At 34.9% G+C, this 15,891-nt stretch overlaps 1 protein-coding gene across 2 annotated transcripts; it reads right to left on the bottom strand.

The window, feature by feature from the left end:
* Positions 1-2,475: 2,475 nt before the first annotated feature.
* On the bottom strand, positions 2,476-4,948 carry LOC142545706 (uncharacterized). 2 transcript variants are annotated; one of them, XM_075653061.1, is made up of 5 exons: positions 3,863-4,948; positions 3,381-3,588; positions 3,162-3,291; positions 2,835-3,077; positions 2,476-2,701 (listed from the first exon to the last, which is right to left on the bottom strand). In XM_075653061.1, exons 1-5 carry the CDS (start codon positions 4,774-4,776, stop codon positions 2,691-2,693), a joined length of 1,506 nt encoding a protein of 501 aa, XP_075509176.1. In that variant the 5' UTR covers positions 4,777-4,948; the 3' UTR covers positions 2,476-2,690. The 2 variants fall into 2 exon arrangements, with proteins under 2 accessions (XP_075509176.1, XP_075509168.1); XM_075653053.1 differs by lacking the exon at positions 2,476-2,701 and having other exon boundaries at positions 2,709-3,077.
* Between the last annotated feature and the right edge of the window lie 10,943 nt (positions 4,949-15,891).

The raw sequence follows: 15,891 nt of genomic DNA, 5'->3' as shown, positions 1-15,891 counted from the left end.
AGAAATATTTAAGACATCTCAACCTCAATAACTTCAAGTCGAGCCTGTATATCCCTAATGTACACGACATAATCACACAATCCACGAATACTGGTGAGCTTTATCAATGAAAACTATATAATTAATGTACTTGTGATTGAATGGACATTATCGTACTATTTGATCGAACCCCCGATCCCAGTAAAAATCTTGTTCCTTGTGAAACAATTTGAGAAAAAATAATATATATATCTCCCACTTTCATAAAGATAACCATATAAAAAGCTGGTTTCAGTAATGACATGTGATTAATCTTTCCTAATAATATATATGGTGTTCATTAAATCACCCAAATGAAAAATAACATTCCTCTTTCGCACCTTATAATTATAATTTTGAATATTGGGAATTACCAAATTGATATCAAAGTAACTAATAGAAGAAATTCTGCAAAATAAATAAATAAAATAGATGCAAATGTTACTAGATGAAACATTAAATCATATGTCACGTTTTACCCATATAAATAATGCTATGCATATGAATAATTGACATAAAAATTGCATGTTGACTACATTTTTAATTCAATTTAATTCCTAAATTAATGATATATTTTTTCTCCATGTAGGTAATTAATAAATAATTCAATATCGTTTCATAATTAATTTTAATTAACACAATAAAATTTCATGTGAGATAAATTTTATTATTCAAACATAACTAATCACAATTTATATCTCTTCTGACTAAATGTGATCCTCATAATTTATATATTGTTTAATTCGATCGAATATATTGAGGCTACTCTTCAATTATTTTAATTCATACGAATAATCAAGATACTAAATTTTTTATGCATAACATATTTATTATATATAATTATTCATCTCCAAATATTGCCAAATGATAAATGATGAATAATTTTATTTAATTTATATATGTTTCAACTAAATATTATTCAAAAATTAATGTATAATTTTAATTCAATTAAAGATGATGTGGTTATTTTTTAATAAATTAAAATTACACGAATCACTAAAGACAATAATCACATTGTATGAATATAAAATATTTATATTTTTCATTATTTATCATAATAGATATCATTCATGTGATTCTTAACCCACTTATGTCATGATTGGTATATTGGAATGAAACAAGATATGAATGAAATCAACTTTGAAATAGAATGATAAAAAAAAAAATAGAATGATACGTTTACTTCATTCAAATTATTGATATAAAAAATATGAAACATGAATAGAATGAATTTATCTTTAATTGTCAAATAGTTTCTTAATTTAATTTCAAAATATTCAAAAATATTTATTATTATAATTATTAAAAAATAATAAATTATAAATATTGATGCTCTATTAATTATTATAAAATTATCATTATCATGAAATTAATATAACTATTGATCTTAATTTTATTTTTATAATTAGTATTTATTTATTAAATAATTATCCTTTAATAAAATATTACAACAATTATTTTATTATATTATATATTTTTATATTATTATTACATGATCATTAAGTTATTATTTTAATTATTAATATTATCATAACTATTATATATATATAAATGACAGTAATTTGTTTCATAATATTATTATTTTGAAATTTTAGTTTTATAATTATAATTGTGAAAAATATTATTACTATTATGAATTAGTTAAGCTAAATAAGAAAAACCTTTTATAATTATAGAATGCACAATTTTATCCACCTTAGAGAGTTGAAATTTGGCAAATCCTGATGATATGTATCCAAGATATATTAAATTAAATTATTTTTTCAACTTAAATAAAATAATCTAAAATGGTGATCATGTATGTATCGGATTTGGATCGGACCCTTAAAAATTTATTGTACTCCCCGACCCATTCACATAGACCAGAGTCCAACCCGATTAAGACGCGTCTGAAAAATGGTGCTTTGCTTTCTTGGACCAAAACTAAACATATCATCATGCCTACAAATTATCGTTGGATTAGCAGCAGTAAATTCTTCGGACTCTTGAAAATTATTTTGTATTGCTAATTAGCACAAAATAATAATCATTCAATTAGTTAGTTAGTCGACAAAAATAAAGGACAAAAACTTGTGTGACACGGTCTCACATGTCGTATTTTGTTAGATGAATCTCTTATTTGGGTCGCCCATGAAAAAATATTATTTTTTATGCTAAGAGTATTACTTTTTATTGTGAATATCGGTAGGATTGACCCGTCTCACAGATAAAGATTCGTGAGACCGTCTCACAAGAGATCTACGCAAAATAAAGAAACTACGATTGTCATAATTATTAATTTATCAAGGAACCTTGGATTATCCTCTTTTTAGTTATTGGAAGAATTTATTAAATTTTATTTTTAAAAATGCTATTATACCCATAAATTGCGTGTTCCGATCATAAATATATAAGAAGGAATGCAATATATGAGGCCATAGAGGAAAATTTGGTATTATTAAGACATGATATCATTCAAAAATTGTTCAAGAAAATCAATAGTCGAGGAAGAAGACTGACAGGAATGAATGTAAATCATCCGATGTAGTTCTTGATAATTACTTTCTTGTTCAAATAAATTCAGGAATAATCGTTATATATGAGCAATCTCATTTCTTTGCTTCGTCTCGTTGGAAGAGATTTTGTTTTAATAATGGTTGCCGGCAGTATTCATCGTAGTAAATGGTATTTCTTCAATGCCTTTCTGTAAAGAAAAGAGCTACATTGATTATACAATCTCTGTACATTATATTAAACTAACATGGAACAGAAACAATAGACACCCGATCGAAGAAGAAAATGGGACTAATTTTCTCAAGAATGTACTTTCCATATACCCTTTGACGGAGAAGATGAATGTGTGATCTTAACCGTTTGTCGACTCTGCTGCCTGAGCTTCGTGCTCGTGCATTGCTGCGTGCTGCTATCTCCTTTGATCACATCAACTTTCACAATGTGATGATCTGATGTCCCTTTCGAAGATAAGACTGAGTATGATCCTGGAACAAACTTGTAGGGTGCGTTTGATGAAGATAGTATGTAATCTACTCGAGTCCCGTATTTGCATGTTCCTTGTACACCTGCACAAATCATGCATAGATTTAACTCAAAACAGTTCGAAAACTTTTTGGTGTCTGAAGGTTTGTGAAATAGGTTGATCATACTCTGTCCTTTGGCGATCATGACAACAGACTCGCATTCGCCAGCGAAATCCTTAGCATCTGTGTATTGTTGGCTCTTCAAGTACTTCATCACCTCCACTTTAGGCGTTGGTTTTCTCATTTCTTCAAAGTACTGCAACATATATGAAGGAAGATTATGTTAAAAATTTAGATAGGTATCACAAACTTTCTTGAAAATATAATGGGCCGGAAAGTTGTTACCTTTACAATATCTGTCCATCTCTCTTGAGAGTAATCTGTTTCGTCTAGAGAATTTAGTCCTCCTGCTAAAATATGGGGAACCTCAGTGGATTCAATTATCGCGTTGATTTGTTTCATCCTCCAGTTCTCGTTCAAATGGTCCAGATGAGTGCAGAAGAAGTTGATTTCTCCAGCTTGAGGTACATCAATGGTGGCTTTCAGTACATTTCTGTATCCAATTCCACAACCCCATTTCATAACATGTTTTGAACTAAAAAGGGTACATTTTTTCTCTGTAAACAGAATCGAAATCTGGAAGAAAACCCATTTCACCATTTTACAGGCTAAATTACATGCTTTGCGTTGTTAATTTCATCAAGAAAACTAAGACTCGGTTCATACAGTAAATTTCTTGCAGAAAATTTTAGAGAATATTGATGATGTAATATGTTTGAACAAGGTAGGAAAAAATCAAGAATAGTATTGAATTATTTATGAAGGACCTGAAATCAGTGTCATCAAAGACCTTCTGAACCTTCCACCTTTTAATCGGCCATTTTGAGAGAATGGCATTTCCATATTCAGGGGCCCAACTCTCAGCAAAAACATATTCCATCCCCAAAGCATCGGCCAAATCGGATAGAGGCTTCATATTCTTCTCCTCTTCAGCCTTCACATCTTGCAAAGCCAAAACATCAGCATTCAACTCTTTCAACACTTCAAAAATCGCCCTTCTGCTCCTATATTCCGTCCCATTTATTGTGCTCGAATGCATGCTGTTTGATCTTATTGATGGAGCATTTCCTTTATGAATCCCGCCAACTGTACTGCTGCTGCAGCTTCCCGATGATCCTTCCAGCTGTTCATTATCGGCGTAGTAGCTCAACTGTCCGCTTTTCGTCAAAGAAATCTCGTTATCGGGCAAATTTATGGAGACCCTCAATCTTGATTTCGAAAATTTTTGCTGCTTGGAGAGATTATCGGTAGAATTGCTATTATTGTTCATGGTGCTGCTGGGATGCAGTGGGGATTGTTTCAGTATGCTTTTCGGACGATTGTTCATTAATTTCCCCTCTCTTGAATTGTGATCAAACCCGAGATTTCTCTTCACGGTTTCTTGACTTTCGTACCCATTAACGTGCGATGAATCCTCTGTTCTCGGGACCGCCGGTGCCATGGAGAAGAGGGCAGCATTAAATGTCGCAACTCTAAACGACGACCTATCGGATTTTACGCCACCAGATTCATTACTCGGGTGAATCACGGCAGAAGCAACACTGTTCGATGCATCAGTATGATTCTTTGAGCCTGACTTTCCAAGCCTTTTCACGGTGATTTTAGGCTTGGAGCCGCGGCGGCGAGCTGGCCATCCCAATCCAGAACAGAGTCGCTTCAGTTTCCCGTTGAACGTGATCATCGTTCCAAAATTTCTTGAAAAGGAATACTAGAGGTTCAGTTATGGAGTCAACGCCATCTGTAGCATGAAAAATGGATGATTTATCGGAGGAAATGAGTGTGCAGTGAAGATGTAGTCAAATTCTTGAAGTTGAAAATTGTATGATGAAAATGTGCTGGTGCCATTTGGCAGGTCAATATAAATTATATTAAATTTTAATATAGAATAAATAAATATTCGTTATTCAAAATTATTGCTGGACAGTGAAGATATTAAGGCAAAGTCCAACTGCTCCGAGGAGGAAAACATGGTGTAGATCAAAAGTGGAGTGTGTGTATCTGTTTGGACAGTATTGAATGTCCATTTTAGCTTTAAAAATAATAAAAAATAATCTTATTTTATCATAATAAGAGGCACTTGCAAATTTCTTTTTTTGCAAGTGACAGACAACATTTCATAACTATTTTTATAAAAAGTAGGTCTTTTGTTAGACGGTCTCACGAATCTTAATCTATGAGATGTGTGTCGTTTGATTACACTGGATGTCTTGATTCACAAACAAAAGCAGCAATAACACAGCAAGTCGAGGCAAGGAAGATCTTTTTTTCGCAAGACGAAATTGCTCTTATAAAGTGCTATACGTTGCAGGTAATCGTCCCTAAGATACAACGACTTCAAGTCAAAAGATTACAGCACTACAACCTCTCGAACGCGGCGAACAATATATGCAACAACTTTCAAGTATTTCGAAATAAAGAATGTAGCAATATGTGAAGAAAGAGAGCAACGAAAATTAAGCAGCCTTGGAAAATGGTTGGAGGGATTATTTATAGATGATCATCGGTTGAGTTGAAGAGACACGTTTCTCCAGACCGGATGCTTAGAAGAGACACAACTCTGGTCAAGGGATACATTGGTTGGGCCAAAAACAGCCAAGAACAGATGCCATCATAGCCAAGGGACGCGTATTTTTCAAAACCAGCGCTGCACGCGCAGCCGCGCGACAATACGCGCGGCCGCGCGCAAGGCACTGTCTTTGCGCGCTGCGCGCACAGTAAGGCGCGCGCGCCCGCGCGAGAAACTGCGCGGTCATGTGCCCTGTTCTGTCCAACAGGCAACAGGCGCGCATCCGCGCGGGATATGGCGCACCCGCGCGCGTACCTCTGTCCAAGTGCATCACTGAAAAATTTATTCTCCCAATAAATTTGATCCAAAAAGATTAATACTTGTCAAAGACCGCACCGCATCGAATCGGGCCGGGCCGAGCGTGTGTGTTTCACCAAGACACAGACTAGTAGCGTCTTCCCCCTTCTAAAAACTTCTGATACCCCTTGAGGCCCAAAATCCTAACTCAAACTTAGAGTTTATAAGGATGACCCAATTTGTCTCCTTTTGTGATGTGGGATAAGTCCCACTCACTTTTCTTTTCAATACTCTTCTTAATTCATTTATACCAACAATCCCCCACATAAATGAAATTAGTGCATGTATACATATTTACTTGAAAGCTCTTGTGAATTATTATTGCATTGGGATAGGTAGTTTTTGACTTTGAACCATCCTTAGTAATATACTATAGGATTTACTAGTTGAGCAGTGACATGATGTCTTGAACTAGTCAACCTTTTATGTAAACCAAGTCAATAGTATTTACACAATAATAATTCTAACATATTCTTGTTCTCATGTTGTGTCCATTTCGGTCCTGGACCATATCTTAGATTCATAAGTGTTTTTCATTGAAGCGGCCATTACTTCTCTCTTATATAGGTGATCTCCTAACTAGAGTATCATTTCATACCCTACCCTTAGGTATAGGAATCATTAAAAGAAAACTTAGCCTCATCACATGTTGCAGGTCTTTTCTACTTGGATTTTGTAGGAATGAGCCTTTACTTATTCCAAGTACTCAAACTAATATTTATAACTTAGTTGTCCCATTGAACCAAGGTCATGGGATCTCCACTTCACAAGGTTGGGTTACCGCTATAAATATTTTATTTTGTGGGTTTTAAGCCCATTTCTCTCTACAGTTTGTACATTTGATCTCTATGTATACCTTTAGTAAACGGATCCGCTAGTTTTTCCTTTGATTTCTCATATTCAACAGAAATAACCCCATTTGAGACCAATTGTCTTATGGTATTATATTTCCGACGAATATGTCGAGACTTACCATTGTACATACTGCTTTGTGCTCTTCCTATTGCTGATTAAATATCACAATGAATAACAATAGAAGACACTGGTTTATTCCAACAAGGAATATCTTCTAGGAAGTTTCTTAGTCATTCGGCTTCTTCCCCAGCTTTGTCTAAGGCAATGAACTCGGATTCCATAGTAAATCGAGCTATGCATGTTTGCTTAGAAGATTTCCATGACACCGCTCCTCCACCTATTGTGAATACATATCCGCTAGTGGATTTGGAGTTTTTTGTGTCAGATATCCAATTGGCATCACAATAACCTTCTAAGACTGCAGGATATTTTGTATATATCAAACCATAGTTCAATTTATATTTTAAATATCCAAGCACTCTTGTTAAGGTTTTCCAATGTTCCTTACTTGGATTACTTGTTAACCTACTTAACTTGTTCACTGAATATGCAAGATCCGGACGAGTACAGTTAGTCAAGTACATTAGACTACCTATTATCCTTGCATATTCCAGTTGTGAGATGGGTTCTCCTCTATTCTTTGCTAAATGAACGCCTAAATCTATAAGATTTCTAGCAGGACGACTGTTTAAGAAACTGAATCTTTCAAGCACCTTTTCAACATAGTGAGTTTGTGATAAAATAATTCCTTTAGGTATTCTAGAGATTTTAATCCCTAATATAATATCACATAACCCCAAGTCTTTCATATCAAAAGACCTGTTCAACATATTCTTGGTATTTATAATCAACTCATGATTACTTCTCATAATCAACATGTCCTCTACATAAAGGCAGACAATTACATAAGCATTTGTATTACCTTTAATATAAACGCATTTATAACATTCATTGATTTTGAAACCATTTGACTTCATTGTAGTGTCAAATTTTTCATGCCATTGCTTAGGTGTTTGTTTGAGTCCGTATAGTGACTTGACAAATTTACACACCTTCTTTTCTTGTCCGGGTACAACAAACCTCTCGAGTTGTTCCATGTATATTTCTTCTTCCAGTTCTCCATCAAGAAGGTTGTCTTTACATCCATTTGGTGAATCTCTAGGTTATGCAATGCAGCAATAGCTATCAGAACACGAATGGATGTAATCCTAGTGACTTGAGAGTATGTGTCAAAGAAGTCATATCTTTCCTTCTGTTTAAACCCTTTAGCTACCAATCGTGCTTTGTATTTATCTATAGATCCATCTTCTTTATATTTCCTTTTAAGGATCCATTTGCATCCTAAAGGCCTACATCCCGGAGGGAGATCAGTCAACTCCCATGTATGATTATGCATGATGGAATCTATTTCATCATTTATTGCTTCTTTCCAGAAAGGTGCTTCTGGATTGGATAGAGCTTCTTGAATAGTTCTTGGTTCATCATCTAACATGTAAGTCAGAAATTCAGGACCAAATGACTTTTCAACTCTAGCTCTCTTACCACGTCTTGGTTCTTCATTGATTTCTTTAGAATCAATAGTAGATTCATAAGATCGTTTAATGGAACTTTCTTTTCTTTCCTTACAAGGAAAGTTGTTTTCAAAGAATATTGCATTCCTTGATTCCATAATCGTTCCTTCATTAATATCAGGAATCGTAGACTTATGCACCAAAAACCTATATGCACTACTATTATATGCATATCCAATAAAAATGCAGTGAATAGTTTTGGGTCCAATTTTAACTTGTTTTGGTTTGGGTATTTCTGCTTTAGCCAAACACACCCACACTTTTAGGTATTTGTAAGACGGTTTGCGACCCTTCCATAACTCATATGGAGTTTCATCTTTCCCTTTGTGTAGTATTTTATTAAGAATGTGTTTTGCAGACAGTATTGGTTCCCCCCACAGGTTTTGAGGTAAGCCAGAATTTATTAACAACGCGTTCATCATCTCCTTAAGAGTACGATTTTTACGTTCTGCAACTCCGTTTGATTGAGGTGAGTATGGTGCCGTAGTTTGATGAATTATGCCAGAGTTAGTGCAAAATTCTTCAAATGGTGCGACATACTCTCCACCTCTATCACTTCGAATCATTTTAATCGTTGTACTCAATTGATTCTCAACCTCATTCTTTTAATTTTTGAAAGCTTCTATAGCTTCATCCTTACTTTTCAATATGTAGATGTAACAAAACCTTGTGCAATCATCAATGAAAGTTATGAAATACTTTTTCCCACCTCGAGTTTGCACAAATTTTAAATCACATACGTCAGTGTGAATTAATTCAAGTAGTTTAGTATTTCTTGTCACATAATGGAATGGAGTTTTGGCCATCTTTGCTTCAACACAAATCTCACACTTTTCTCGTGGATTTCTTTTAAATGCAGGTAATACATTTAAGTTTGCAAGTCTTTGTAATGTGTTAAAGTTAACATGTCATAATCTTTCATGCCATAAATTAGAACTTTCAAACAAGTAAACAGAATCATTAACTTTATTCTTCGCCTCATGACGGTAAACATTCATTACATTCATTTTAAAGATATCATTATCTTGGTACCATTTGCCTACAAATACACCATTCTTAGTTAGGACAAACTTTTCCGATTCAAACACAAGTTTAAAGCCAGCTTTACTCAACAACGATCCAGAAACTAAGTTCTTTCGAATGTCTGGGACATGCAGCACATTCAACAATGTTATCTCTTTGCCGGAAGTCATCTTCAACACCACTTTGCCAATTCCTACGACCTCAGACGTCGTAGAGTTTCCCATAAAAAATTTTCTATCACTTACAGTAGTGTAGGATGAGAACATTTCCTTTTCAGCACATATGTGGCTAGTGGACCCGGTATCTACCCACCATTCCCTTGGATTATCCACCAAATCGGTTTCAAACACAACGGCGGATAGATCAAGTTGTGATAGGTCTATTGGTACATTCCTATCTTCGATGACATTGGCTTGCCTTAGTTTCTGATGTTTGTTGTCTTTCCTTGGAAGACGACAGTCCTTGGCCATATGATTTGGTTTGCCACAGTTGTATCAAGTTCCTTTGAACTTCTTGGCATGCCCTCGTTTCTTCTCATTTGTAGGGCGCTTTCTCTTGTGAATGGTGCTAGATTCTGTCATATTTGCCTTGGCCTCGGCCTCCATCGTTCTTTTGTGGGTTCTGGCTTCAGAAGTTTGGTTATCTTCCTCAATGCGAAGCCTCACAATTAGATCTTCAAGTTTCAACTCCTGGCGCTTGTGCTTAAGGTAGTTCTTGAAGTCTTTCTACATCGGAGGCAATTTTTCAATGATAGCCGCCACTTGGAATGGTTCATTGATGTCCATTCCCTCTGCCAACAAATCATGAATAATACTTTGAGTTTCTTGTACCTGATTTATTACAGATTTGTTGTCCACCATTTTGAAATCCAGGAATTTTTCAACAACGAACTTTTTAACTCTTGCATCCTCTGTCTTGTACTTTTTCTCCAACGAATCCCACAGCTCCTTGGCAGTCTTAACAGAGCAGTAGACATTATAAAGCATGTCGACTAGTCCATTTAGAATGTAGTTGCGGCATAGAAAATCACTGTGGTTCCATGCATCAACAGCATATCTTCGTTGGGAGTCATTATCATCCGTAGCAATGACAGGGGAATCCTCTTTAAAGAATCGAGATAGGCTTAGTGTTGTGAGTTGGAAGAGCATCTTCTGCTGCCACCGTTTGAAGTCGGCACCAGAAAATTTTGGAGGCTTTTCTCCATGAGCGGGAGTAGCAGGGGCAGTAGGCACATGAATGAGTGATCCGGACAACATTTTCAGAGTAAGTAATCAAACAAAAGAATGTAAATTTCGTCTTGCGATTGTGTGTCGTTTAATTACACTGGATGTCTTGATTCACAAACAAAAGCAGCAATAACACATCAAGTCGAGGTAAGGAAGATCCTTTATCCGCAAGACGAAATTGTCCGTATAAAGTGTTATACGTTGCAGGCAATCGTCCCCAAGATACAACGACTTCAAGTCAAAAGATTGCAGCACTACAACCTCTCGAACGCAGCGAACAATATATGCAACAACTTTCAAGTATTTCGAAATAAAGAATGCAGCAATATGTGAAGAAAGAGAGCAACGAAAATTCAGCAGCCTTGGAAAATGGTTGGAGGGATTATTTATAGAAGATCATCGGTTGCGTTGAAGAGACACGTTTCTCCAGACCGGATGCTTAGAAGAGACACAACTCTGGTCAAGGGATACATTGGTTGGGCCAAAAACAGCCAAGAACAGATGCCATCATAGCCAAGGGACGCGCATTTTTCAGAACCAGCGCTGCGCGCGCAGCCGCGCGACAACACCACGTTTCTCCAGACCGGATGCTTAGAAGAGACACAACTCTGGTCAAGGGATACATTGGTTGGGCCAAAAACAGCCAAGAACAGATGCCATCATAGCCAAGGGACGCGCATTTTTCAGAACCAGCGCTGCGCGCGCAGCCGCACCGGATCGGGCCGAGCCGAGCCGTGCGCGCATGTGTGTGTGTTTCACCAAGACACAGACTAGTAGCGTCTTCCCCCTTCTAAAAACTTCTGGTACCCCTTGGGACCCAAACCCCTAACTCAAACTTAGAATTTATAAGGAAGACCCAATTTGTCTCCTTTTGTGATGTGGGATAAGTCCCACTCACTTTTCTTTTCAATACTGTTCTTAATTCATTTATACCAACATGAAACAGATCAACCCTATCGATATTTATAATAATAAGGAATGCTCTTAGGGTTGAACCTTTATGTCAAATCCAACTTCCCAGATATAATTGGTATGTCGTCAAAGAAGCTATTATACGTGATTAATAGTATCTATACTGTATATTCTATCTACTCGACGACTCTCGTTGTTTTAGTACGAACGATAAGATATCGTAAAACTATACGATCGAGTTTGTGAGCTTAAAAGAAGTTTTTCGATCGAGTTTAAGCTCATATTTCAAGATAAATTTTCAATCAAATCGAATTTGAGCTAGGTGTCAGCAAAGTTTGATTCGGTTCGATTTCACCCAATACATGGACTAATGAAACCAAACCTGCGTTACAAAAATCACGGCGTGAGATAATCCAAACTGATGAAAACACAATCTCTCCTTCGGCGAAATTAGCTTCCCGTTCTTGTGTGACCTGTGCTTCGGGCCCATAAAATAGAAGGTTTTTTTAATTTTTTTTTTAAAAAAAATCCATATTCTGATTCCCTATGTCACTGGTGATTGGGTGTACACGATAATTTATTGCATAGTTGCTGCATCGGTAGTTTATAGTTTTTTTATATATAAATAAATATATATATACATATTTTTCAGGACTTGGTTAATAGGTGTACCCTAGTCTTAAAAAGAAAAGGAAAAAATGTTATTAAATATAGAAATTCGACTATATATTTGACACAATCGAAAAAATGAACTCTATATATATAATTGGAATGGAGTAATTACAATGGAAGTTGAATATTCCCTCCGTCCTTGTTATACAGTTCATTTTTCTTTTTCGTGATTCCCTAATATGTAGTTCATTTTCCACATTTAATAAACCATTATTTACCCCTATTTGTGTGTGTAATTGTATTCAATTTGTGTTTCCAATATCATGAAACAAGGATGTATCAGAAAATGAGTAGGTCTCTTGTGACACAGTCTCACGAATTTTTATCTGTGAGACGTGTCAAATCTACCGATATTTACAATAAAAAATAATACTTTTAGCATAAAAAGTACTAATTTTTCATGAATGATCCAAATAAGAGTTCCGTCTCAGAAAATATGACTCGTGAGATCGTCTCACACAAGTTTTTGTCTTAGAAAATCCACGTGTATAATTTGTTTTTCCTAAAAATTCTTTCAATATGTATAAAAAAAAAAGCAAATGGTTTATATAATTACATAAGGAAGTGAGTATAAAGCTTTGTTATATCATAAAAACTTTTGTGAGACAGTTTCAGGAATTAATTTTGTAAATTGATCTCCTATTTGGGTCATTCATGTAAAATATTATTTTTATGTCAAAATTATTATATATTATTATAAATATGAGCAAAATTGAACCGAAAGATCCGTGAAACTATCTCACAAAAAAACTACGTACCATTGCTGTATATATATAAATATATAGAACGACTCGTCCCGTAAGCTAAGGAAACTTAAAGTATCTAGTACTATATATTTGCGTATCATCATTTATTTATTTGTCCTTAATGGGTGCGTAAGAGGCCAGCAAATTACTAAAGAAGCAATTGTAGGTTATAATTTCAAAGTAAAATTTTAAATTGTAGATTAAGCTATACTTAATTAATTATGAATTATAAATGCATGCATGCAATTAGTTGACTAAGCCCACAGTAAGTACCATGCACAGGTCAACCTCAATTACCATAAATTAAACTAGATGGTTCCCCCGTCAATTAATTTTTATATTTATAATAGTGAAAGAAACATAAATTATTGATTGAGATTTGAGATTTGATTAGTACGAGCTTAATGTTATTAATATATTCATAATATCTGTTGGATTTTCCATCTGCTGTTGCTTTTTCTCCATTTTAGGATACCATGAATTAGAACTATATATACTAATGAATCATGATATAGACGATGCATATCGCGTATGTCAAAGAAAAATTAGAGAACATAATAATATTTTAAAATTTTAAAATGAAATTTATTAATTTTTTAAAATTTAAATGATATGAGAAAACTAAAAGTAAATAAAAATATGATATATATAATTGTAAAAACTTGTGTGAGACGATCTAACGGGTCGTATTTTGTGAGACGGATATCTTATTTGGGTCATCCATTAAAAAATATTACTTTTTGTGCAAAGAATATTATTTTTTATTGTGAATATCGGTAGGGTTGACCCGTCTCACAGATAAAGATTCGTGAGACTGTCTCACAAGAGACCTACTCATATATAATTAGATGATTAGAAAGTGTTTTGGGAATATAATTATTAAAAACTTCACAACCATACCTTATAATAGGTTGCATCAGACTGTTCACATTGTTACGTGATCTGGTTAGCCGTGTGAGCCGCGAACGATGTCATATGGAATCATTAAATCTTAACGAGCAAGACTGATATCTGACAGAGACAATACTGATCCTAATGAACGATATAAGGTGATATGAGATTTTATTGTTTCAACAGAAAAAATGTGTGTATCGAAAAATAGAAATGCAATAAATTGTCTTTTAATACTTGTCTGGTTATATGACACCGCAGATACGTGCTATACAGTTGTCGTCCATAAAAAGATACCAAGAAATCAACTTTGCGAGACTGAAAGGAAATTAATGGCCCATCTAATTAAATTCTTCAAAATTTATAGTTTATTTATCTTTTCTTAATCAATAATATTAGTAAAAATTAATTATTAATTTAAACCATAATTTTGTTATATTAATGTGGACATGGAATTAGGAGGATGAATGAAAAGAAATAACAGGGAAATCAAGATTTATTTATTTAACTAATTTGCTGTCTAAGATATATTAAGTATAGAAATTACTTAAAATATAAAAGTACAGCTCACATTTTGTTGCTTGTGGAGTTGTGCGATTCCTCACCTTCCATTGGAATATAGTTTTTGTAAGGTCCGAGATTTTATCACTGTAATCAGATATTGATTTATTAAAATAATTGAGATTTCAAGAGCAAAAGAAGATGCGAGAGGAGAAGCCGGGCGTCGGTGCAGTACAAGCCAAGATGTTGGACAGAACATCTGGCGTCCGAGCGGTAGAAGATGACCGCCCGAGCGCCAGTGCACCATAAAAGTAGGATTTGGACAGAACATGTGGCGCCCGAGCGGTAGAATGTCACCGCCCGAGCGCCAATGGATAACAAGCTAAGCATCCGGATAGAACATCTGGCGTCCGAGCGGTAGTTTTTGACCGCCCGAGCGCCAGTGTTTAACAATCCCAGTAACCGAACAGAGTGTTCGGCGCCCGAGCGGTAATTGTTAACCGCCCGAGCGCCGCTGGAGATGAAAGAAAACAAGCCACGTTTCGTTAGCATGCAAGTGGACACACACATATATATATATATATATATATATATATATATATATATATATATATGAGTTCATTCTTTCAGAATTATCAGAAAGAGGAAACCGAGAATTCTTCCTAAATATTCTTACGCATTTATATTTCAATCCGTCCGTCTGATTTGTAATCCGACTTCAGTACTGAGTTCCTATCGACGCAGGCTTCAACGAGATGTAAGTTTTACTACGTTTTGATATGTTTTGAAATTATGATATTGCCAGAATCAGATATGATTGATATATGATGTTATTGACATAATAGATATCGTATAATTGGAACCAGATCGAAGAACAGATGCCGTAGGAAATTGTTATGATTTTCAGAACTGATATGATCGAGATTGTACAGATTTGAGATTATGATCTATTATTGTTGAGATTATGGGTTGTACTGATACTGATTATGAGCCGTGTTATTATATCTGTAATGTTGAGATTGACGGGGTTATTGAGATTGTATTGTTATGCCGTCGAAACATCAGTAGATTGATATTGATCAGATTCAGTATTGATTTAGACTGTATCGTTATGTCGTTGACATTGATCAGATTATGTTTTGATTTGGGTATTGATCATAACAGGTCTTGAATGAGATTGTATACTGATATTGTACCTATTGGGAATGTCATTTCAGATTGATATGGACCGATTTGAAATTGAGACTTCAACTTCGTCAGACCGAGAAGAGAAATGTATAAATCAATGTTGATTCGGCGTTGCACAACTCGAGTTTCCCAAAATCACATACTGAATGATTATTGCATTGATATTTGCAATTCTTGATATTGATATGCTTAGTCTATTGATCTAGAGCAAAGCATGAGTTAGAGTTGGGCAGATCCGCCTAGTCTTTGGCAGAATCGCCATGGCAGAACCGCCAAGTCACTGGACTTTTGGATATATATCGATATACTGAGGAGAAGACCGACTCCTATTGCAGATCTTCGATATAG

This window comes from Primulina tabacum, chromosome 1 (genome assembly GCF_025594145.1).
Source record: "Primulina tabacum isolate GXHZ01 chromosome 1, ASM2559414v2, whole genome shotgun sequence".
Taxonomy (NCBI): Eukaryota; Viridiplantae; Streptophyta; class Magnoliopsida; order Lamiales; family Gesneriaceae; genus Primulina; species Primulina tabacum.
The sequence above is the reverse complement of the archived record's forward strand: the minus strand, read 5'-3'. Positions and strand labels throughout refer to the sequence as shown.